This window comes from Pseudorca crassidens, chromosome 5 (genome assembly GCF_039906515.1).
Source record: "Pseudorca crassidens isolate mPseCra1 chromosome 5, mPseCra1.hap1, whole genome shotgun sequence".
NCBI classification, from domain to species: domain Eukaryota; kingdom Metazoa; phylum Chordata; class Mammalia; order Artiodactyla; family Delphinidae; genus Pseudorca; species Pseudorca crassidens.
This window is the reverse complement of record NC_090300.1, coordinates 51,138,332-51,163,314: the sequence shown is the minus strand read 5'-3', so window position 1 is coordinate 51,163,314 and position 24,983 is coordinate 51,138,332. Positions and strand designations below refer to the sequence as shown.

The 24,983-nt window shown below is 37.9% G+C and overlaps 1 protein-coding gene across 1 annotated transcript in view; it reads left to right on the top strand.

The window, feature by feature from the left end:
* Nucleotides 1-21,829, top strand: part of WDR49 (WD repeat domain 49) — a 135,130-nt gene extending 113,301 nt beyond the window's left edge. Inside the window, 3 exon segments of the mRNA XM_067737142.1 lie at nt 1,739-1,841; nt 3,706-3,852; nt 21,613-21,829. Of these exon segments, the coding sequence (XP_067593243.1) occupies nt 1,739-1,841; nt 3,706-3,852; nt 21,613-21,743 (381 nt within the window). The 3' untranslated portion in view covers nt 21,744-21,829.
* Nucleotides 21,830-24,983: the final 3,154 nt, after the last annotated feature.

Sequence of the window (24,983 nt, the reverse complement as noted above, 5' to 3'; positions counted from 1 at the left end):
CTACCTACCATCAGTCTTTCGGATGGCAAAGATTTCCTTAAAAAAAAAAATCTATAATTCCAAATAATTTATGTAGATATGCCTCCCAATCAAAGATGTAGAGCTTAACTCTCCTCTTCATCTTCCTTAAGTGTAGATGTGCTTGGAAACTTGCCTCCAGAGAGTAGTGTATAGACAGGAAGGGAAAAAGTAACTTTACAGAAACTTGGGAAACACAACTTTGGCCAGGTGATAAAGTTAACATCAACAGTGGTAAGTCTGGTTGATAGCCTGTGCCCTTGATAAGATATAATGAGAATAGCACTTCATCTCTGTTATCTTCCTCCCAACAACCCATAATCCTCGTGTAACCATAAATAAACATCAGACAAACCCAAATTGAAGGAGATTCTACAAAAAAACTGACTGATATTTCTTAAAAGTGTCAAGGTCATCAAAAACAAGGCAAGTCTGAGAAATTATCATAGACCAGAGAAAACTAAGGAGTCAGAAAACTAAATGTAATGTGGTATCCTGGGATAGAAAAAGGACATTAGGAAAAGCTAGGAAAATCCTAATAAAATACTAAGGTTAGTTAATCATAATATATCAGTATTGATTGTGACAAAGGGTAATATAAGATGTTAACAACAGGGAAAATTGAGTGAAGGGTATACCAGAACTCTGTACTATCTTTGCAACTTTTCTGTAACTCTAAAACTACTCTAAAATGAAACTTTTACTTTTAAGCTCATTTGGGTTTGGGAGATACAGTCAAGTAGGGGAGAGGAAAAGGGAGGAGGGAAATAAACATTTATTGAATACTATTATTTATTAGACACATCGCTGAGCATTCATCCATCTTATCTCCTTTAAAATCACAGTAAGAATCTCATACAGAGCAGGAAATTGAGGCTGAGAGTATAGGAAACATCTCAAGGTTCTATAGCTGCTTAATGTGTAGCAAAATAGGGAATAAAGGTTAAGGGCAGCAGTAATCACAAAGGGTCAAAGGGTGCAAGGAAAGGAGGCAGAAGGGAGAGGGCAGACCCCATGGCTCTCAATGATTTTGTGAAAAATAGGTATGTTTTCTGGCCTGAGGCTTCCAAGAGAATAATAACAATTTTTGGAAACATGGCTTGTAGCTGTTAAGGTTGAGGTCTGTGACAGTGAATGTTAAATATATTTGAGACCATTTCCTGTTTTCTGACTGGAATTATATACAACTATGGACTGGTTTCACTTCCTGTGTTTTATTGATAAAAACTTTTCCTGTGGATTCAAGCTAATCTATCGATTCATATAACAAGCCTCAAAAGCACTGAACTATTTTTTTCTTTTTGCATTTTGGATACCATAAATGAAGATCCAGGCATAACACTGGATAAAAGAGCTTTTGACACATACCACTGATTAGTCCATATAGTTTACACACAGGGCAAGGATAGTGTGCGTTTCTGTGGCATTTTCTTCTTCATAGTTTTTTCTCTGACCTTCCAGTTTTTATGGGGACAGGACCTTTGCTTAACTAGCTTCTCCTCCTTCGTGGCTCTTACCCTTTTATACCATCACCTGGCTAGTAGGCATTTTATTCAAAGATATAACTTGATTAGTGTAAACAATTGTCACTACTTAGGTCCACAGGATAGAGATTTTTTGTTGTTGTTGTTAAAGGTGTATATTTATAGCCAGAAAGTGTCTGTTCATCCTTTGTGGTTGTTATTTTGTTTCATCATAAATTATTTTCTTCCAATGTCAGACCATCAGAAGTTATAAATTTAGGTATGAATATAAGGAAAGAAATGTTTATAACAAAAAAACACATAACCTTTACAATGGTGAAGTTATAAAAGAATTATTCAGTAAGTAATCACTGTTGATATATTTTTATCATGTTATTATTTTATAGATTGGTGTGAAGAAAACAAGTAACTACTCTATGTGCCAGGAATGCTGGTGTTCCTTAATAAATCTGAAAGTAAGCTCTTGTGATCTCATTTTAACAAAGGAGGAAAGCGAGGCTCAGAGATATTAAGTGACTTGTCCAAGCCTTCACAGTGTACAATAGGCAGAAGTATAAGGTCTAAACCAGAAAACATGTGGAAAGTGCCCACTATAGTTTCCAAAACAGAGTTGGCACAGGATGTTAATTCTCTCTCCTAAGTGTTTAAAAGATAAAAATAAAATTAAAACTATTTTTGTTCTCAGAAAGCCCAAAGCCACACAGAACAACGTACTTGTTTAGTTGTGGCTGACCAGAAAAAAACTGTAAAAAAAAGTAATTGAAACAAAAGAATTGTTATCATATTGAAGTGTGTTGTTTAGAAGAGTAGTGAGAATCATTCTCGAAGCTCCATCATATGACGAGAATATTTCACTCACTACGAATCTTTTGTCAACTTGTGTCCAAGGAGAAGCTGCACTTTCCCAGAGCAAATGTGCTCATTTCTGTTGAAATTTTGCTGTCAAAAGGTACATTATTATTTGTTAGTATTCAATGCATATTTATAAACTAATCTACTCTATAGGGGTTTTGTCAGGATTACATGAGAAAATATATGTGAAGCACTTAGTGCCTGGCATATTGTAGAAACTCAGTACAGTTTTATTAGTAATATTATTTATTATTATTATACCTTGGAGCATGACTTTTAGAGTGAAATATACTTGAGTTGATGTCCAAGGTCTACCATTTACCAGTTATGTAAATTCAGGCAAGTTACTAAAGCATCTTGAGCCTTGATTTCCTCATCTGTCAAAAGGGCATAATGATACTTTAAGGGTTGTGAAGATTTCTCCTTTGGTTTAATATAACACATTGGTTCCCAAAGTACGTTCCCTGGTCTACCAGCATCAGCATCACTGGGAATTTAGGTACATTCTGGGGCCCCATCCCCACCCAACTAAGTTAGAAACGGGAATGGTGCAAGTGGTTTATGCTTTGATAAGCCCTGCAGATGATTCTGATGCCTGGTACAGTTTGAGAACCACTGACATGGCACATGACTTGTCTCTGAGCAGGTGCTACTTACCTGTTAGTTTACTTTTCCTAGATGCTGAGCTACCACAATGACAAAAGCACAGACAGTTTTTACCTTCACAGAGCTAACAGTTAAACAAACATAGAATCACATCTTGAATTAAGTTTTTGTAGACTTCCATTCCATTATCCATTTATCCCATGAAGCAAAAGGAAAACTTTTTAATTTTGTCCAAGACTTTGCCTGTAAGGGCATAATTAAGAGTCTTCCTTCCCATTATCTCATTGTGTGCATCATAGATACAATAATAAAGATCTGGTTTACATTTTAGCAAAATGAAAGTGAACCTGCAAACTCAAAATTTTAGATATGTTGTTAAACGCTGAAAAATAGATTCCATCTCACAAAGCGTACAGTTTTCTTGCAGATAAAAGAGAAACTGGAGCTTTTCCAAAACTGCAGAATATTCATTTTCAAGGGAAAATAGCAAAGAATACAAAATGAAAAATAAATGAATGGGGAGCCTTGAGTTTCTTTTGGTCCCTTTGCATAAAAGGAACATGGATTTATCTTGAACAGCTGTGTTTATAGGGTTTGCTGATCTGCAGCTGTAACAGCTGAGTAACAGGGAGGTTAGATTTTTTTTTTAAAAAAAGTTAACTTGGAAATGTGCTAGCCCTTTCTGAGGAATTAATGATATTATACTTTTTTTTTCCATCCTCCCTTAAAACCTGCTGTTGTAAAGGCAGTTTTAGGTCATTAAGCATTGGAAACTTGAAAGAACTACCTGAAGTCAATAAACCAGCTTTTCTTCTAGACCCTGAGAAATACTTTAGGGAAGAGCCAGAGGAGGAATGTCCCCAAATTCCAGAGCTTCCATCACTTCCTGAAAGTAAGTCCTCAACCATCATACCACGTCCACCCTCTCTCCCCACGAAACTCAACCAATTAAGAAAACAAAGTAGAAAAGCACGAAAGTAACACTGTTCGCCTTGTAGGTTGCAGTGAAATGAAGTATGGTTTGACAGCTAAGATTTATAGCTCAGCTGCCGATCTGTGTTCTCAGAAAGGACAGCCAACAGGCCAAAATACATAAGAGGAATATTTTTGTTTTGCCATCTTTCTGAAGTCAGAATGCCATGAATATATATAATGAGTCTGCTATGAATAAGAACCCATTCCCCCCAATCATCTTAATTTTCAGATCTGATACCAGAGAAAGAGATATCCTAAGGCAGCTTCAGAACAGAGTCTCTGACAATCTGGTTTTGTTCTTTTCATGTGAAACACTATAAATAGCAGCTACTTAAAGTGTATTGTCTTAGAGCCTTCCAGCTGTTGTGCTAGGCTAATATGATGAGTCGACAAGAAAGCTTAATTTAGAAAACAGAAGTGAATGATCTCTGAGGAATTGGAAACAAGATGTGCAAAAGAATGCTCTATTTTTCGGACTGTTATAGGCTTCCGAGTGTCTAAGAATTTGAAGAGTAACTTCTGTACAAGCATCCTACCCGCAAAGAGGGACCCGACGGGAGTGCAGGCAACACAACCTGCTACTCAGCGAGGCACTCAGAAAGCATATGGACACTGCAGGGAACTCATTTAAAATAATTAATGAAAAGAGAAGTTTTCAACTTGTAACAGTCAAAAGATCAGAACTGCACTCGAACCATCTGAGATCTGTGGTTTCTAAACTTTTCAAATCCTCTGAGATGGGGGTTCAACATCATCCTTGAGAAATAATAACCCTTGTAGGAGAGAGGCATTTATGTCTACGCTTGGGGAAGTTTAAGCCTCTTGTCTCTGCTTGGTTCCCTATAACAGCTGGTCAACATTTTTTTTTTTTTAATTCCACTTGTAAACAAGATACAGCTGTCATTTCTCACCGCTATATTTCCAGTCTAATTATTATCAGCTTCCTTTGCTTTTTCTCAGTTTCTCTTTTCTAAATCTATAATAGTTCATTTGCTCTCAGGAGGATCATCTATGATATCTGCTCATTTCTTCTAAAAACATGAATCCACAAACATTAGGGCTTTAAATAACCTATAGTGCATCTGACTGGGCTTTCAGTCTATCAGCCTACTGCTTTTTCCCCAGGATGATTCATCTTCAAGAATAAACATGGGGAGGACTTATCTTGTCCTGCTGAGTCACAGACGGAAGAGAGTGTGGGGAACAGACAGTAAGACAAGATCCAGGGAGCCAGAACAAAGTGTAAAGACGGTCCAGACATAGAACATGCAAGATGGAGCAAGGAGTCAGAATAGAGGCAAGAGAAATAGGAGAGAAGAAGACTGCAGAGGCTGGAGAGCCAGGAATTGGGAGATAGCAAGGGTGAGGGCAGCAAATGCCTCTCCTCAGCCCTGGGAGCTCCTGTTTTTGTGAGGAGCCTTGCACGTTCTGCAGCAGGAGAATTCTCCTTCATCGGCAGATAAATTCTCCTCATGGGCAGGGAGGACGTGTAGGGGAAGTTGGGGGTGAATGGCTGGTTGGAAATACAAAAAAAACTCTAATACATTTTCAAAGAGAATTTTTTCTCCTGGATTTCTTAATATAAAATTTTTCTATAATTTCCACACCGTTTAAAAAAGATGTTTTCTCTCTTTTGCTTTTCTATTTTTCTTCTTTGCTCCCTTTAAAATATTTCCACTCATCTGCCTTCTCTGCAAGTGAAAATAGTTCCTTTTTTAAAAAGTTTCACCGGCTTGAGGGAGAGACAGATGTAAACTACTGAGGACAACAGAATGCATGACACATGCCACCACAAATGAGGTTCTGTGGACGCCTCAGAGAAGAAGGCAGATTAACTCTGCCTGGGGCATAAGAAGGAATAAGTGGAAGTCAGCTCTGAGCTGGGACTTAAAATGAGTAGGCGTTCAAAGGGTGAGGGAGGAGAAGAGGAAGTCAAGATCAAGGAAACATAAGGAAAGACGCATTGTGGTTGAAGTAGGGCACAAGTCCAAATGATTCCAGGCCGGCTGCAATGGGTGACTTCAGATGGTGCCACGTTGACTGAGTTTGACACAGATGAATAGGGTTGAGTTTGGAATGTGTTGAGTTTGAGGTACTGGTGCGCTATTTAGAAATAAGGGTCTGGAGAATGGAAGAGGATGGTAACATGCTCTGCATAATAGCAGTCTTCAAATAGCTGATGCAGAAATCGTGTTTGCTCATGTGTTTGTTTAGCCCTCCTGGTGAATATTGAATGCCTTCTCTGTGCTGGCCCTTGTGCTGGGTGGTGGAGGCGCAGAGCTGACTTGTAGAGGCACAGCCTTCAAAGCTCTTGAAGACTAGTTGGGGAGCTAGATAAGGAAACAAATCATTATGTTTTACAACAAAGGCTATAATAGAGATAAGCCCTGGGTACTGTGGGATCACGTGGAGGTTCATAGATGATTTTTCAGAGAAACCAGATTGTGCCTGAGCTAGATATTAAAAGTTAAATTGATATTAGTTAGGTAAGAAAAAAGGGGGATGATATTTCTGGCAAAGGAACAGTATGTGGATGGTGTGCTAAGGGAGCTATGAGTAGTCCCAAATGGCTGGGTTCTTGAAGGGACATGGTGAGAATTAAGGCCAGAGAGGTAAATGGGGGCCAAATCATGGAGCACCTGGTGTACTGTGTTAAGGACTTTGGTATTTATTTTACCAGAAATGCGGAACATTGGAATGTTTTAGGCAAGTATTCTGAATTATCCCATTTTATCTCTTCTATTAATTCTTCAGTTTTTAGACCTCTTTGTGTTAGCCTTTTAGTGATTACTCTAGAGGTTACAGTACTTTATTTCTTTTTGGGGTACTAGGCTTCCATCTGAGATTATTTTCCTTTATTCAGAAGAAATTTCTGCAGTATTTCTTATAATGTTGGTCTGCTGATGAGTAATTTTCCCAGCTTTATGTGTCTGAAAAATGCGTTTATTTCATTTTGACTTTGGAAGGATTTTTTCACTGGGTTTAAAACCCTAGATAGCAGTTTTTTTCAACTCTTTAAAGATACCATCCCACTGCTTCCTTGCTCCTATAGTTCCTGTTTAAAATTCCACTCTTCATATTATTGTTGTTTCTTTGAATGTAATTTTTTTTCTGGCTGCTTTACAGATTTTTATCGTTATCCTTGTTTTTTAGCAGTTTTATCACAGTGGGCATAAATACACTTTTCTCTGTATATATACTGGTTGGGGTTGATAGGAATCCTTGAATACATCTTTCTTCAATGTTGAATAATTCTCAGCTATTATCTTTTCAAATATTGTTTCTTTCCAGTTACCACTCTCCAGTCCTTCTGGGATTGCAATTACACATATGTTGGATTTTCATTATATCACAAACATTTCTTATGTTCTTCTCATTTTTCCATTTTATTTTCTTCTCTGGGCTTCATTTTGGATATTTTATATTGACTTACCTTTGCATTCACTAGTCCTGTCTCTTTTGCCAGTCTCTTTTAAACCCATGATATCAGTTCCCAATTTCAGATTTTATATGTATATGTGTGTATATATATATATGTATATATATTTCTAAAATGCCATTTGAATCTTGTTTATATATATTCTAATACTCTGTTGAAATTACTTCTGTTTTCATTCATTTTGTCCAAATTTTCTGTTTTCTTGAACATATTTATAATAATTTGAAAGTCCTGGCCTGCTAACATCAGTATCTGGGTGATCCTTGGATCTGTTTCTAATGTTTATTTTTTCCTCTTGGTCATTGGTCACATTTTCCTTCTTTCTTGCAAGTCCTGTAATTTCTGTATAATTTTTTATTATATGGCAGAAATTATGTGTTAAAGATCTACAGATAATGAACTTAGCGTTTTTTCTCTGAGGCAGTGCACCCTTTCCTTAGCTGGACAGAGAGCATGAAGGGTGGATCATGTTAATCCAATTAGGGATGGAGTTCGGTCAGTGCTGGGTTATGGCTTTAGTTAGACTTCATTTACTTTCAGTTTCAAATGTTTGTTTTAGGCCTCTCCCTGTAGTGGAATATTGTGACCGCAGAAAACATTAATCTGCCTCCCCAGTCCAATCCATAGCCTGCCACACTACCCCAGCACGCAGAATATGTCCTGTGGGGAACCCTGGCCACAGTTACAAAGTGTCTCTAAATTGCAGTTCATCACACCAACCCACACAGTCATCAAAAGCTCTTCTGATTTTCCCTTCCCTTAGAAAATCTGTCTATGGCAAGCCTGTTTCTTAGCAATGCCCAGACATGATTAATCCCCAAAGGGAAGAAAAGATTTGGCAATCTCAGCTCATCTGAGAATGGTTCTACTATCTCATGAATTTTAATTTGATAATATTTGTTTTCACAGCTCTCTGAAGGCTTTAAGAATATTATTTCTGTAATTTACCTTTTTTTTTCCTATCTGGTGCAGTGAGAAGGAAGACCTGCCACTACTTATTTTTTTTTTTTTTTTTTTTTTTTTTTTGCGGTACGCGGGCCTCTCACTGTCGTGGCCTCTCCCGTTGCGGAGCACAGGCTCCGGACGCGCAGGCTCAGCGGCCATGGCTCACGGGCCCAGCCGCTCCGCGGCATGAGGGATCCTCCCAGACCAGGGCACGAACCCGCGTCCCCCGCATCAGCAGGCAGACTCCCAACCACTGCTCCACCAGGGAAGCCCCCACTACTTATTAAATCCTATCCAGAAACAAAATTCCTGTTGAAATGTTTAAGCAGGCAAGTGACATGACCAGATTTGCATTCTAGAAAGCTTTCTGGAAACTGTGTAGTTGATGCATTATAATGGGGCTAGACTGAAGGCAGTGTATGTATTAGAGTGGTGGGAACTTGTTGTATGACGCAGCTATCTTCTTTTGAATTTTCACTTTGCCTTCTACTAGTTGTTTATATCTGGATAAATTAAATAAGCTACAAAGTCTCAGTTTTCTCATCTGTAAAATGGGGCTAATGGTACCTGCTTCTTGAAGTTGTGTGGGTTAATTTTAGCACAATGACTAGCACATAATAAGCACTCATAAATGGTAACTATTATTATTTTGAAGATAAGGGGACCCTAGAAAGGAAGTAACTATTAATTTGAGAAGTGTTACAGAGATAGAATTTAAAGGATTTTGTGCCCTGATGAGATGTTAAGACATGTATGACTATCAGGTTTCCAGCCCAGATAACTGTGTCAAAGAGAGGCAATTACTGAGAGAGGGAATATAGGAGGAGAAGATGATTTAGAGTTAGTTTTCGGAATATGTTGAGTCGGAGGTACCTGTGGGGCATCTACCAAGAAAAGCTAACACTTTTCCAAGAAACTGACTATAGTAGGGAGGAAAGAAAAAGAATGGTAACTGAAGAGCAACTACAGTCAAGGCATGTTTTAGAATTAATTTTATTTTTCAGTTCATTTTTTCTTCCGATTTTAGATATAATATATGCACATTATAGAACATTGGCTAGTAAGCAGCAAAGAGAATTCTAAAGAACACAGGAATAGAAGATCTAAAGAGAAGCCACTACTCCCAGGCCTGAGACAGACCAAGGAATAGGCCCACCTAAGCTAGGGCGGAGACCCAGACCTTGTGCAAGAGGGCTTATCGCTGTTTTGCCACCTGGCAAGTTGGCAGAGCTGCTGCAGATGGAACTTGCAGAAATCTGCTCTCAGGGCCATCAGGGGAAGCCATCCACAGGGAGGTGATGTGTCTCAGAACTCACTGCAGAGCCATCAAGGGGCTGCAGGGGAGGCTGTTCACAGAGAGGAGTCACACTGGTGGCCCTCTGCTTGCCTCCTGGGGTATTACAGAAAGTCATTCATTGCATGCTGGCAGACAGGTGGCGCTCTGCTGCAAAGTCACCTGGGAGGGTGGCAAGGGAAGCTGTGGCTCTGGAAAAGCCATCCTTGCATCACAGGAGTCTGGAGCTGCAGAAGGCACTGGAGGAGCTTGGTCCTGGGGAAGTCATGCTGTAGGAGTCTAGTGCTGGAGGAACTGCCCTGCAGGAGCCTGGTGAGGGGAACACCCGCTTGGAGAGAAACCCATTTCCCCTACAGCGTCCCTCTAGTGACAGAGCTCAACATTGTACCAGCTGTCAAAGGAGAACCATTTACAAGGCTCTGGTCCATTATCACGCAGCGAGCAGTGAAGAGTGGCTTTGGAGCTCAGGGGCAATGCACTGATCATTGGCATAGTACCATCTTCCCTGGCTATTCATGCTTTTTATCCCACTCCTGGTCCTTTACATTATTTTATAAGCTTTGAAATCACAGTCATGATTCCTACTCAGTTATAAGGTGTTAACGGTTATGGTTGTCTTTTGGAGAATTTCCATTTATAGAATGAATAAAACTTGGAAGACTCAAAGCAATAAAGGTATAGTAAGGGCAAAATTTCAAGCATAAACCTGGCTTCAAATCAAGACTCTACCACTTGCTAGCTATATGACCTTGAGCAGGTCAGTTGAACTCTCTATGCCTTAGTTTCTTCAACTAATAATGGGCATCGTATAAGCTACCGTCTTCATAATGTTGCTGTGAACATTAAGTGAAATAACCCATGTGAAGCCCTTAGCACAGAGCCTTCACCTAATAAGAGTTTGATACATTTCTTTATTGATAGTATTTTATTATTATTATTCCACTAAATGGCTCTTTGTTACAGGAATTATTATTGCCCCTACTTACTATATAAAGAGTCTCTGGCATAGACTCTGTGGGAGAGAAAAAAGAGTTTAAATAATATACCTAGTCTCACATAGCTAGTAAAAGGTGGACCCTAGTTGAGAAGTGTCCCTGTTTTACAGGTGTCCATGTTATTAATATTTCTAGGTACAGCCTCCCTTGTTCAGATAACGTTGAAATCATAGTCCTTAGGCAGCCTATTCTTATGCGGCTTTCTAAAACCAGCTATTTCACTATAATATTACCTATTTTTAACACTTTCATTTAAAATTGTTCATCTCCTTTTTCGTAGGAGGTTACTGAATTTAAAAATTGTTATTATAAATGAGCACTTAAAAAAAATCTCAATTACTAATACATGCCCTCCTCCACACTGTCATTACAGAGTCTACCTTAAGTCTTTGCACTGCATTTTACACACATTCCTGAAATCTCCATAATTACAGTGTGCTGAAGGTTCTTTGGCAATTGTACGATGAGAGGCATTTTGCCAGACTTACTTTCAACATTCTAAACTACCGCTTTGGAACTTGGGACAGTTTCAAACACTTCTTAAGCCCCAGGTGACTTTTTAGTTTTACCTACTGTGTTTTTAATGTCCTTTTGTATTTTCTTTCTTTCCCTTTCAAGTTGAAACATCTTTCACACTCTCTCTTTAGCTTCCAAGTTGTTCCCCGTGGGTTCTCAAACAGCTTGAAATTCCTTTTTGATATGCTTTATTCAAAAAACTGGAATCTACTTAGAAGTGGCTCTGGGTCAGGTTTTGCTCATAGATTTCCCAGAAGTCATCATATTGTACATATAAAATCTTTAAAACTTCCAGCGTAGAGAAAATGCTGCATTAGTGACACCTCAGGTGAATTGTTTTGTTGTTGTTGTTTGTCAAAGATAAAATGTGCGGGACAATTAAAGAGATGATTTTATTCAAGCTATTGCAACAGGGAGAATAGTCATTAAAGAGGAGTATCTCAAAAAAAGGAAGGGGGCTTGAGCTACTGTAGAGACAGGTCAATGAATCCATGAGTCTTATTAGACTAGGGAGGAGGGTGAAGAGGGTCTTATCTCAGAATGAGAGAGAGAAGAGTGGTCCTTTGCTGCTATCTGTTTCTGGAACGCAAGAGGGTCGGGCCATTTCTTAACTGCCTCCACTTTCTAGTTGCACAGGGTAAAGGTTAATGTTGTCAGCCCCCTTACTTTTGTTCAAGACAAATGATTACCGCTCACTGTTGAACAGCCCAGAGGTGATCATGAATCTTCTGGGTGGGGCAGAACAGTGTCTGAGAAGTGTCTCTCAGGGATTCTTGTTGGCATTGCTTCTGTAGAACCAGATGTTAGGAGGGGGGAAGGTCAGTTGTTTTGGTGTCCTGAAGGTCCTGAGAGCAAAGGACAGCTGCAAGGCAGCACAGAGTCTGAATAAAGATTTGGGCTGTCAGGTTTTAGTTCTCAGTTTTAGACAGACGTGAGAATTGAAAAAGTTTGGAAGATTGTGGTCAGATATTGAAGAAAAGTGGGAGGATTGAAAATTTGGTGAGAATTGATAATTTGTGCAAGATAACTGTCCCTGACCCAATTTGCAGGTAGGTACAAAAACGGTGCTTCCAAGGAAGGGGAGCGAGTCAGTTAACACTCTACCAGATGAGACGGAGTTTGCATATCCATGGTAACCTGCAATTTACAAAGAGAGGCAAAATAGTTCAGAAATGGTGAACTCAGCCAGAATCTGCCTACTCAGAAGGCTGTGCTAGAGACAATACTGGTTTTTCATTGATATACAAACTTACTCTCTATAATTCTTAAGCTATAGGTAGAAAGTATACACACAGGATTTTAGGAAAATCAACCTTATATATCTTTGCTTTAAAGTACTATCTTAAATCTAGTACCAGTAAAGAAAAAGAATCAAATATTATGGAAATCTTCTTACTTGAACAAATAATTAAATACAAGAAGAATGCATTTATAGATATATTCATTTTTAGTAGGAAATGAGAGATTTCTACACATGATTCATGCCAGGAAGTCTTAGATAACTGAAGATCTAGACTGAGCACAAAACTCAGAGATATCTTAGAAGTAAAAAAATCCTTCCTATTATTTTATATCTTTGTTTATATCATATCACCATAATTTGAGTCCTATAAAACAGAAGTCATTAACATGTGAAAAACATTTTTTTAAAAGAGTCAACAGATGCTTCACATCATATGTCATCAGGGAAATGCAAAGTGAGAGAACAATGAGTTATCACTACACACGCATTAGAATGGCCAAACTCCAGAATGCTCACACCACCAAATGCTGGTGAGAGTGTGGGGCAACAGGAACTCTCATTTATTGCTGGTGGGAATGCAAAATTGTACAGCCACTTTGGAAGACAGTTTGTCAGTTTCTTACAAACTAAACATACTCTTAACATGCAATCCAGCAATCATGCTCTTTGGTATTTACCCAAAGGACCTGAAAACTTATTTTCATACAAAAGCCTGCACACAGATCTTTATAGCAGCTTTATTCATAATTGCCAAAACTTGGAAGCAACGAAGATGTCCTTCAGCATGTGAATGGATAAATAAACTGTGGTACAGTTTATTATCCAGACAATGGAATATTATTTAGCACTTAAAAAAAAGAGCTGTCAAGCCATGAAAAGATATGGAAGAATCTTCAATGAATATTATTAAGTGGAAGAAACTCATCTGAGAAGGTACACACCGTATGATTCCTACTCTATGAGATTCTAAAAAGGCGAAACTATGGAGACAATAAAAAGATCAGCGGTTGCCAGGGGAGGAGGAGAAGAGGTGAATAGGGGGACCACAGAGGATTTTTTTAGGGCAATGTAAATACTCGGTATGATATTATAATGAAGGATATTTGTCATTATCCTTTAAATATCCTTAAACTGTGCAACACCAAGAGTGAAACTTCAGGTAAACAATGCAGTTTGGGTGATAATGATGTGTCAGTGTAGATTCACCCTTACTAAAAAATATACCATTCTCCGGGCTTCCCTGGTGGCGCAGTGGTTGAGAGTCCGCCTGCCAATGCAGGGGACACGGGTTCGTGCCCCAGTCCGGGAAGATCCCACATGCCGCGGAGCGGCTGGGCCCGTGAGCCATGGCCGCTGAGCCTGCGCGTCCGGATCCTGTGATCCGCAGCGGGAGAGGCCACAACAGTGAGAGGCCCGCGTACCGCAAAAAAAAAAAAAAAAAAAAAAAAAAAAATATATATATATATATATATATATATATATATATATGTACCATTCTGGTGACTGACGTTAATAACAGGGGAGGGTTTGCATGTGTGCGGGCAGGGGATATATAAGAAATACTTGTACCTTCCTTTTACTTTTCTTGTAAAAATAAAATGGCTCATAAAAAAAAAAGTCTTAAAAAAAAGGTTGAACAGGTCCCAAGCACGATCATTTAAGAGCCATGTGAAGACCACTAAAGCATTTTGATAAACTCTCACTACTCTGCCAACAACCTGTTGCTTTGTTACCTGATTGTTACACAGTGATGGCTGAAATTAAATGACAGCCTGGCCATCCTGATCTAGTCTATATTTAGGAATTAGAACCTTGATGTCAAAATGTGGGCAGTGGATACAGCCTGGGGTCACCCAGGAGCATGTTAGAAATGCAGCATCACAGGCCTCAACTCAGATCTATGGAATCAGAATCTGCATTTTAACAAGACTTCTAGGTGATTTTTATGCACATTAAAGTTTGAGAAGCACTTACCTAGAGGACTTAGAATAGGATGGAGGATGTGAATTGAAGAGAAAGTTTTCAGAATACCGTATGTTCATAAACTAACAACAGCTGGTCATTGCAGTGCTGTGTTGACATAGTCGCTAAGTCCCTTCTTGCCAGGGTGCCTTTGTGAGGTTTGCCACTGTTGTTCATCTGATATATAGTTAGTCTCCAATTACAGGGCAAGGGAGGGATCAGATGATAAAGATTAACTTTGCTTTATGAAAATCACTGAATCATTTTATTTTAGTGAAAATGTTTGAATGCTTCATGGCTACCACATCTTTCATTTTCATCGCTTTTAAAACACTTTTGGTTATCATTATAACAAGCCTTGTTGGGCAGCCAACTATAAAATGAAGTGATTAATGTATAACGTCATCTTTTCCCAAGTAGGAAATAGGGAACATAAATGGTTACCAATAACACTTGATGTTAATTTTTAAGAGCAGGGGTTGCGGTAAGTGGATGGATATATAGATAAATGACACGGCGGACCAGCCTTCTATTACCATAATAGAGTCCCTCGGGTCTCTGGAAGGCAGGAATTCCAAAGTGTGAAGAGGGATCCTTTACAAGCCTGGAGGTATCTTCATTCATTTGCTCATTTATTCAACAAATACATTTTTGTGACCATCTTCTATTGTAAATACCAGACACAATGCTGGGTGCTAAGGGTATATGGGGTATAAAGACAAACAAGGTCTTTGCTGTCATTGAATTTATCACCTAGGATCATGATAGACAATAAATAAATAACTGAACAGAAGAAGATACGTTTGGATAGTGATATTGATAAAAGGTATGAGGAAAATAAAGCAAGACAATGTGATGGAACGTGACTAAGGAGGGGCATCAGTGAAGTTCTCTCTGATTGTTGGGCTGAATCCTGAAAGATAAGAGGAGGCAGTTCCACAAACAAATGGGCACAGAACATTCCAAGGATGGGAGCAGAAGTGTAAAGCTACTGAGGTGGGAAAAAGGTTGGCATATTCCAGGGACAGAAAAGTCAGCGTTGCCAGGGTAGAGTGTGAGAGATGCTCACAGAGAGCCCAAGATGAGGGTGGAAGAATTAGGGATCAGTTCATGTGGGATGAGGTAGCCTGGGCAAGAAACTTGGGTTTCTTTTAAGTGAGAAGGAAGCCTTTAGAAGGTTTAAAGATGGGTCCATTTGGACGCAATGAGTCCAAATACACTGGCTGTTACTAACCCTTCTGAGTGAACTACTCACCAAGATTCTAAGTAAGTTGTTGGACCCATAAGGCAAGAAGTTTAAGGCTTGAGGTCCCACATAACACCTGTGTGGGAACTTGAAGGTGCTTTAAGATAAGCTGTATATTTGAATAAACGTAAATTTTCTTTTCAAGGAGTGTCCGACAGACTCCAGTCACAAACCGCAGGAACCTTGACAAACCAGTCTATTTGTCTCAATAAGAATGCTTCGCCCTTCACGATGATTCTGCGTTAAACAATGCACTTTATGGCAAGTGTATCAGTCAGGGTGCAGGGAAACAGAACGAGCAGGACCATGTATTGAAATTTATGGCAAGGAATTGCCTTATGGTACTGTGAGGGCTGGTGGAGCAAGTCCAAAAGCAGTAGAGCTGCGCCAGGAGGGAAGATCAGCGCAGACTGGGCACAGGCTAAAGCTGTTGTCCACAGGCAGTGAAAGGAAGAGGACTGAACTCCATGGGCACAGGCAGAAGTTTTGTCCAGTGTTGGCATTTCTTTTCTGTCTTAGGGAAGCCTCAGTCCTGCTTCTAAGGCCTTCCAACTGATTTAAGTCCGGCTCTCCCAAATTATCCAGGATAATCTCCTTACTTAAAATCCATTGATTAGGGACTTTAACTATATAGGCAAAATTTCTTCAGAGCAACACTTAGATTAGTGTTTGATTGAATAACTGGGAAGAGCCTTGCCAAGTTCATCAAGAAAACAAGTCATCACAGCAAGGTTAAAGACATGCTTTTATAATCTTAAACAGGTTCAATAAATGGTTAATGGTTTCTTACATGTATCAAAATCCATGGCAGACTCACTTATATGCAAACATTATGCCATTAACCCAGCAAATGCTGTTACTCTGAATAGTGAGAGGAATTGATGACCATTATTCATTTAGAAGGTGTTAGGTTAATGACATGGCTTTCGCCACATAAAGGAGATTGCTAGTGAAGCTAATGTAGGTTGTTTTATGAGCCTTATCTACAAAGTCCCTTGTGAGTATTAGGAGTTGCTGGGAGTTTTAGGGTGTTCTGGGTGAAGAGAGGAAGCCAGGTTGCAAGTAGGAATCATTTCCAGGTAAGCATTTCAGGTGACTTTCCTGAAAGAGATCTGAGAAGAAAAGGATTCAGCTCTACAAAACTCCAGTAATTTGTTGAGATTTATTTTCTCATTCTAAGTACATAACCACTTTTATGAATACTTTTGTATTTGTAATTTTATGTTCATTTTCTTAAACAAAGCTCCCCAAATTGTAAGCTTCGGGCCCAGGAAACAGGTATCTACCCTTGCATATGAATTGCATATGAATTTTTTATCACTTGTTTTTTAACTCAGAAAAATAAATTATCCCAGAAAGATTATCCCTGTCAAAGAACTTGCAAAGGCCTATCGGTTAGTTATTGGTTTAATTGTCCTGAAACCCAGTCAATTACAATGAAAATTCCTTGTCTAGTTGAGAGACAAATCTCAGTAAAGCAGCTAGGGTTTATTTCAGAAGTAACATTTTGTCTTTCACAGTGGACCTCAGAAGAGCTCTGAGGCATTCAGAATGCCTTGTGATTCTGATGTGCTTACCTTCAGACAACAGAGGACAGAATCAACTAATGTGCAGAGATCCACACTATCTTGTACCCCTGGTATTAGGCCAGTGGAAAGGGTTTTCATTTGTAACTTTGCTTATGAGGTAGGTCCAGGTTGCATTTTTGTCTTATTAAAAACAGAATATGCTGTTTTTCATATACTTTCTTATATGAAAAACAACATATATTCACACTGATCAAATATTAGAACATATAAAAAATTATTCAGTGAGAAGTCTACCTCCCTTCCATGATGCTGATCTGTCCAGTTCCCACTATCACCTATTTCTGGCAACCACTACTGCGAGTGTCTGTGTATCCTTTGAGGGTTTCTTCATGCATCTATGATTTTAGATTTTGATCCCCGCTTTCTTTTGATTTTGATTTGCCTGGTATACTTTTCCCATCCTTTTATTTCAAAATTTTGGTATCATTTTATTTTAGACGTGAATTGGGTTTTTGCCTTTGATCCAACTAAAAAATCAATTTTTTAAAATCATGAAATTGAACACATTTAAATTTGTTGTTTATTAGACAGTTTGGTTTTGTATTTCTCATACTCTTTTCTGCTATTTACTGTTTATATATTTTTTGAAGTTTTCACTGGACCTGTAATCTTTTTCTTTGTTTTATTTGAGGGGGGTGGGTGGGTGGGTGTTATATGTTTGTTCTGGTAGTACCTTTATACTTATAGATTCATATAATTATAATTGTTGTCACCCTTTATTTTTCTAGGGCAGTAACAATTAAATCCATGCTGACTGATGATAAATGAACATGTTTCTTCATTCCGCTCCCCCTCTTCCACCACACAATTTTGTTCAATAATATGATTTTTCTTTCTGCTTCTGTTTTGTTAAATTTGCTTATACGGCTATTACTTGACTTGTTGGTTTAAGTCCTTTGTCTCTCAGCTGTTACTGATCTATCATGAATGAAACTTCTTTCTTACTTTCCCAATTTTTGTTAATTGTATCATTTCTACGTTGTCAGGCATGTGGCATTTGCCTTCTAATTTGTCATCCTAAACTTTATGTTGTTTTAATCTCACTTCTACGTTAAAATATATTTGGTGCTCACCACCAAATCTTTTCCTCAGTCATTTCTCAGTTTATGTTGTAGTAATTTCCTCAAAAAGGACTCTTGGGAACAATAGTCCATGAACTCCCTGCACGTTGAAACTATTGGAAGTTTTCAGATTTGATGGGCAGTTTGGATGTTTATAGTATTCGTACCTCACATGTTCTTTCCTTACTTATCTTGTGGGAGTTGCTCTCTTTACTGTCTACTGGTATTGATCATTGCTATGAAGATATCAAATGCAATACATGTATTTCTCTTCTTTTTTACTTTTTTTTTTTTTTTTTGCGGTACGCGGGCCTCTCACTGCTGTGGCCTCTTCCGTTGCGGAGAACAGGCTCCGGACGCGCAGGCTCAGCGGCCATGGCTCACGGGCCCAGCCGCTCCGCGGCATGTGGGATCTTCCCAGACCGGGGCACGAACCCGTGTCCCCTGCATCGGCAGGCGGACTCTCAACCACTGCGCCACCAGGGAAGCCCTATTTCTCTTCTTTTGAGTGGCTTGATCATTTTGCTTGGCTGCCAAATGATTCTGCCTTTATCTTTAAAGTCTAGTAACTTTAGTGGGATATGCCTTGTTTTTGACTCTTCTGTTATTCCTGGCACAAGTTATGTCCTTTTTTTTCCCCCAGAGCAAGAAAAGTTAGGTCTTTTATTTATATCCTTTTTGCCTCCAACTCCTTCTTTCCACTAGAGATATTGCCAAACTCCATCTTTGCCACAATTTTTAAAAATTGTCTCAGGCCAGTAACAAAGATTGGCTATCTCTAAGCTATACAAGACATAAATTATACCAAGAAATACCAAATTTACCAAGAAATAAAAGGATCAGGATTTTGGAAAAGTGAAGACACATTAATAAAACTGTGATTGTGTTTGGAACTGAGTTACCAAAAATGCAGAAGCACGGCTGAAGCTCCTGCAGCTTCACTGGTCATTTAAAAGTTCCAAAATATATGCTATGGGCTGAACTGTGTTTCCCCAAATTCCTAACCCCACAGCATCGTATAACGTGACACCATTAAAGATAGGTCCATTAAAGAGGTAATTAACAGTATGTCCTTTTTATATATGTCAGGTTGTCTCTTATTTGAGGAAAGTTTTATTAGATGACACTTTATAATTTTTCTGCTTAATTTTTCTTTCTTAAGGACTCAGCCCATTTCTGTATTTGTTGGGTCTTTTTTTCCCCAATATCTATCATTTCCTTCTAATTTGTTCTGTTTTTAATTTTATCTTATTTGTTTTTCTTACTCATGCACTCTACGCTTCCCATTGTGTTACCATGCAGTCTATTCTCACTTGTGATATTTTTTTTCCTGAGTTCTGCCACCTGACATTTCATCACTTCCCGTTGTGTCTTCATCTCATCCCTGAGATGAAGGGACTTTTGCTCTGTGATCTTCTTTCATAGAGACAGGAGCGTTTTCAAATTTTCAAATTTAATTTGTGGCAAAATGCTTAGTAACAGTATTTGTCCAATGGCAACACGTTCCTGGTGGCGATCTATGTATTGATTAGTTTTGCTGCTCTTTTTAAAATTCATTTTGTTTAGTTTTTAATTTTGCTTGTAACACATTTATGTCTATGTTATGCCCGTTTTTAAAATTTACCCTTTTAATCAATTATCTTTAATGAGTTTAGTTTTCTTAGACTTGAAATTTGTAGCAGGTCCCTGGGTGAGAGCCTGGGACATGGGATCAGTGTGGCCTTCAAGTTTTACAACCTACAGAGGCGGACTGCTTTTAGCAGAAGATGGCTCGTGGGTGTGCTTCTTTATATAGTCCCGCCTCATATGTTTCGCTGAACCAAATGAGGTTGGGGAGAGCTTTTGCTCCCAGCCTTCTTCACCCCGTGTAGCATCCATAGATAGAAATGAAAGTTACAGCATTTGGACCGCAGGGTGAGCCCCTCATCTTTAGTGAGCATCTCTTTGCCAGCACTTTCTGAAATGCTGCAGCTGCTGCTGGCCTTTTTATACTCTCCATGCGGATTGATTTATCTTGTGTAACTTCTGCCCAAGCTCAGCTGTTTGGCTACCCTTCTTCACATTATGTAGGCTGCAGGTTACATCTACCTTTGGGTTTTGCTGAACGTGGAATTTATTCGCAGAGTTACTTCCCCTCATTTTCTTGGTTTTTCTTGTATAATATCCAAGAGCAAAGGGGGCAAGATATTGACTTTTATAGTTATGTTTGTACGAGAAGTGGAGAGTTTTGTTGTTGTTTTTTAATCCAAATATATAAAGATGCCTCTATACTGTGAGGTTATTCAATGTTCATGTAGTTTCTTTGTTTCATAATTCTTGGCTTGGTATTTAAAGTGCCCCTCAGTCCAGCTCCAATCTCATTCTACTTTCCTCTCCTTTATGTTAAATTGTGCTGAATTACTCAGAGTTACCTGAAGAGTAGCTCTGTTTCTCCATACTTGTATTTACTTTGTTCCTTCTAGTTGACATTTCTTTTCCCCCTTGCAAACCCTTCCTCATCTCCATAGTCCTCATTATCAGTGAAAATCCTCTCTGGTCTTCAAGATCTATCTCAAATAGCATCTGATTCTTCAAGCTCTTTCTCTGATCTCTGCGTATTGTTATAAGCTCTTTATATGTTTAACCACATAATTTACATTGCTCATATTCTCTTAGAATGGTATCATATTATAGATGACATTTTGGTTATTAGGCTACTGCTCCCACCTTCTACCAGTTGGAAGGAAGCCTGTGACTTAGTCATATTTGTGCCCCACTATGCCTGAGCACAGTACGTAATATATTTTCAATAAACATTTGTTGAAATGACAAAATTTAGCAAAAGGCCAAAATTATTTTTTTGAATGCATGGCACAGTTTCATTCCACTTCTCACTGATGCACATATAACCATTCATGGGGATAATTTGTCTCTTTTTCTTCTGAAGCCACAGATCCCTGCAGGTCAAACTATCTTATAAGGATGTGATTGCAGATGTACTTGTTTAGTCATGCAGACAGTCAAACTGTGTTTTGATGCTTTTAATTGTCTTATTTCAATACAGAATAATTTGTTCTTTGCTTATTATGAGTCCTTGAGAGCTGTTAGGTAGATTAAAAAACAAAAATGGAAAACACAAACTTCTTCAGACTTCTCCTGTGAAATGGTAGATCTCTATCATGTTATAAATACATTACTAGGACAAACTCTGTTAAAATTTAACTTTTAAATTTAAATTGAACTAAAAGGAAGAGCAGAAGCTTAAGAGGAAATTTTCCCAGAGCACTCTTGGTTTTAAGAACATCCACATTTTGAGAAGTGAAATTTGAACATTTCTCCCCACTATTTCATTTAATTGGATCTTTTGCCAAGTGTAATTTATATGTCATTTTCTTCATCATTTTGTAGCACTGAAAGCAGTATTTGATGAGAAAAGCCTATTCCCCAAAGAAATTCTGGATCGTGAACGAAGAGCCAGGCAATTATGTCAAGACACAAGTAGTGACGTAAAGATTAAAAGGAATAAGAAGCCATTATAATTGAAAGAAAAATAAATATTTCATGGTCACATAAAGTATGTATATAAAATGCAAAAAAAATGGAATCAAAAATATTGTTCCTTTCTTTTACTTTATATTTGAACTTCAGGAAGCTTCATTTTGAAACAATGTTTTAGTGCTGCTTTTATCCATCACCTTTCACTTTCTCTGCATTTTAAATAGAAAAATATGACTAAAGAGGGGAGCAATAGCAATTGGTATTATCTATTCTCAAGTGTTTTTATATAAAAAATGTACAACTCCAGAACAAAGTGTTCTAACCAGTCACACTTCTTGTTGCTCCTATAGATAAATATTTTTGGTCAGTTTTCATTGTAAAATCAATTTGCATTGAAATTAAACATGTACTGACACAGTGAATATCTATATAAACTTGACTTAGAAAAGCATTCAGACTTACATGCACTTTCTAGGTTTTTAAAAAATGATTCTGATAATGCAATTAAACCTTGTCAATAGCAGCTATTACTATTAATTTTTAATGACTTTTATTTATCCTTCTGTGTACTTCTTGAGAAATTACTGCATATGTTCTACTTCTATACTTTGTTATACTCTAAAATTGAGAGGCATGGCACACCAAAGAGGGAATAGCCTTGGGGGAAAATAGGGGACTGGGGCTGTGTAAAAGCTTCATTTTATGTGGAAGGTCAAGTAGAGACTGTTTCGTTCTGAAACACATCACTTTTTTGATCCATTTTTCTTTATAAATATTATCTACTAGGCAACCAGTATTCTTATAAAACATTAGCTAATGCACCCTGTAGGAATAATTAATCAATTCATTCACATAACTTTAGTTTTTTTTGTATTTTAAAGACTCCTTTAAAAATATGTTTTTTAAGAATTTTGCAGTAACACACGCAAGTAAAGAAATTGACAATATGTAAGGGTCTATGGTCTACTCTGTCCAGTTACTGTAAAAGTTTATCATATTTAAACCTCACAATAATTGTATAAGATATATCTATTTTAAGGTTGAAATCTGAGATTTGCTTACATTAGGAGAGTGCCCAATTATTGATGGCAGAGTTGGGATTGGAGCCTAGATCTGTTTTACTCCAAAGGCCATGGTTTTCACCTTTCACTATTCTGTTCACACATTTCTTATTAGTATAAAGTCAGTGGAATGAACTCTAACTGTAGAATTTTCAGCATCGGTGGAGCAAATGATTTAGCTTGGTAGAGAGGGTGGCAGAAGAAAGATTTTCAGAAGACAGTTGCCTATTTCATCTACATTTAAGTGAATCCTGAGTCAGACGTTGTGAGTTCTATGAATATCCTTCTCCTTCTCATTGAATGACAGTCACATATGGGAAAAATGTAGGAGAAAGATATTTGGAAGAATCAATCTCAACAAATGTTGGAGAATGTTGTCAGAGCAGTAATGGTCCTGGAAACCATATTCTAGAGGAACAAATAAAGAAATGGGGAGGTCTGGCTTAAGAAAGAGAATTCATGGGAGATACAAACTATCCTCAAATATTTCAAAGCTGCAGAGATACAAACTATCCTCAAATATTTCAAAGCTGCAGGGAAGAAAGAGAGTAGAACTGACAGGCACAATGCTAAGAAGGCAGATTCTAGAATTTCTTCCTAATCCCTGTTGAACTTGAAAAGGTTTCTTATTTTCCCTTTCCTTCCCATCTTCACTTCTCACCTTGGTACAGAATTGTTGGCAGCAGGCCCACTGTACAGCTAGGGAAGGAAATAGGAAGAGCTGAGAGAAGACCCAGCAGAAATAAGCTTACTGGACCCAAGAGTATGGGAGGGGTCCATGGGAGAGGAATTAGTGGGTGGGAAGGCAGAGGGGTGAGTGGAGATGACCAGCATAGTTGGGAGATTGGTCATATTGTACAAATAAATACTGAGTAAATAAATGAATAAATTAGTAAATATATAGAGGATAATGAGAGCCGAGTATCTCACTGTTATAGAAGGTATTTATAAAATTTGAAAGGGAGAACACTAGAAACAACCCTGAGATTTGGGATTGGGATTACACATAACAGTGTGAACTCATGATTTTAGATAGATAGATAGATAGAATGAAATGTTTAGGAGTGATTGAAAATTGTGATTGCATCTTGCTCTCAAATGATTCAAAAAATACTAATTATAATGTTTATATATATTTATGTACACAACAAACACACCACATATATTTATCTACACACACACACACACTATATATATATATATATATATATATATATATATATATATATGAAAGGAAAAAGAGAGAGAGGGAGGGAAAGAGAGATAGGTATATAGATAGAGCACACATATGTGGTGAAATGTTAACAACTGAAGAAACAGAGAGAAGGAGAGACGGAGATGGTAGTTCTTTGTATTATATCAGCAACTCTTCTGTAACTTTAAGGTATTTAAAGTAAATTATTTTTAAAAAATGAAAAATTTTGCCTTAATCCAAAGGGTTCCTTGAGATGTCAAAGCAGAGGCTGAATAACTCTCACAGGGATATTGAAGAGAATTCTTGGATTAGTTGGCAGGTTTGGTTGGACAATACATCATTTCAAACTTAGAGCATATGATCTATGAATCATAGATTGGTGACAGTACAGTGGAGTGAAATTTGAGCCTTATTTCCAGAAATTTAAAGGAATATTAAGATGTTAAAGAGATGTAATATGGTTACCAAATACTTCGTGAAGGCCCTTTTCTGCATCCATCCATCCATCTCTCCCACCAGTTATTGAAGGCATATGCAAGGGACTGTTTTAGATACCAAGCATACACATATAAATAGAATACACTTCTCCTGCCATCAGCTTTCTGGAGTGAAGGCACATAAAATGCAATGGTTTTAAAGTAAAGATTGAATGAGCCCTCTAGTTTTTCTGTTATAATTTGGAAATTCTTTTACTAGACCTATTTTATATTTTTTTAGCCCTGGAGACGACTCTGTTTGAAGTGATTGTTCTGAAATAGCTTGGTTCATGTAGACAGAACTTCTCTCTGTGGCCTACTACATGTGCATGGCACTATGCTGTGTGTGACCCTAATTTCCTTGTAAAAGGAATTAAGAGGAGCTGTGTCAGACAGCTCATTAATAGAGCTGTCTATTCTCTATATTTAATGAGAATAGAACTTTTAAGTGTATGAAAGTCTCTTTTAATGTTACTGTTTCTAATAATGTGGAACAAAAACACTCACAAAAGGAAAAAATAAAAAGACATTTAGTTATTATGTCTTAAC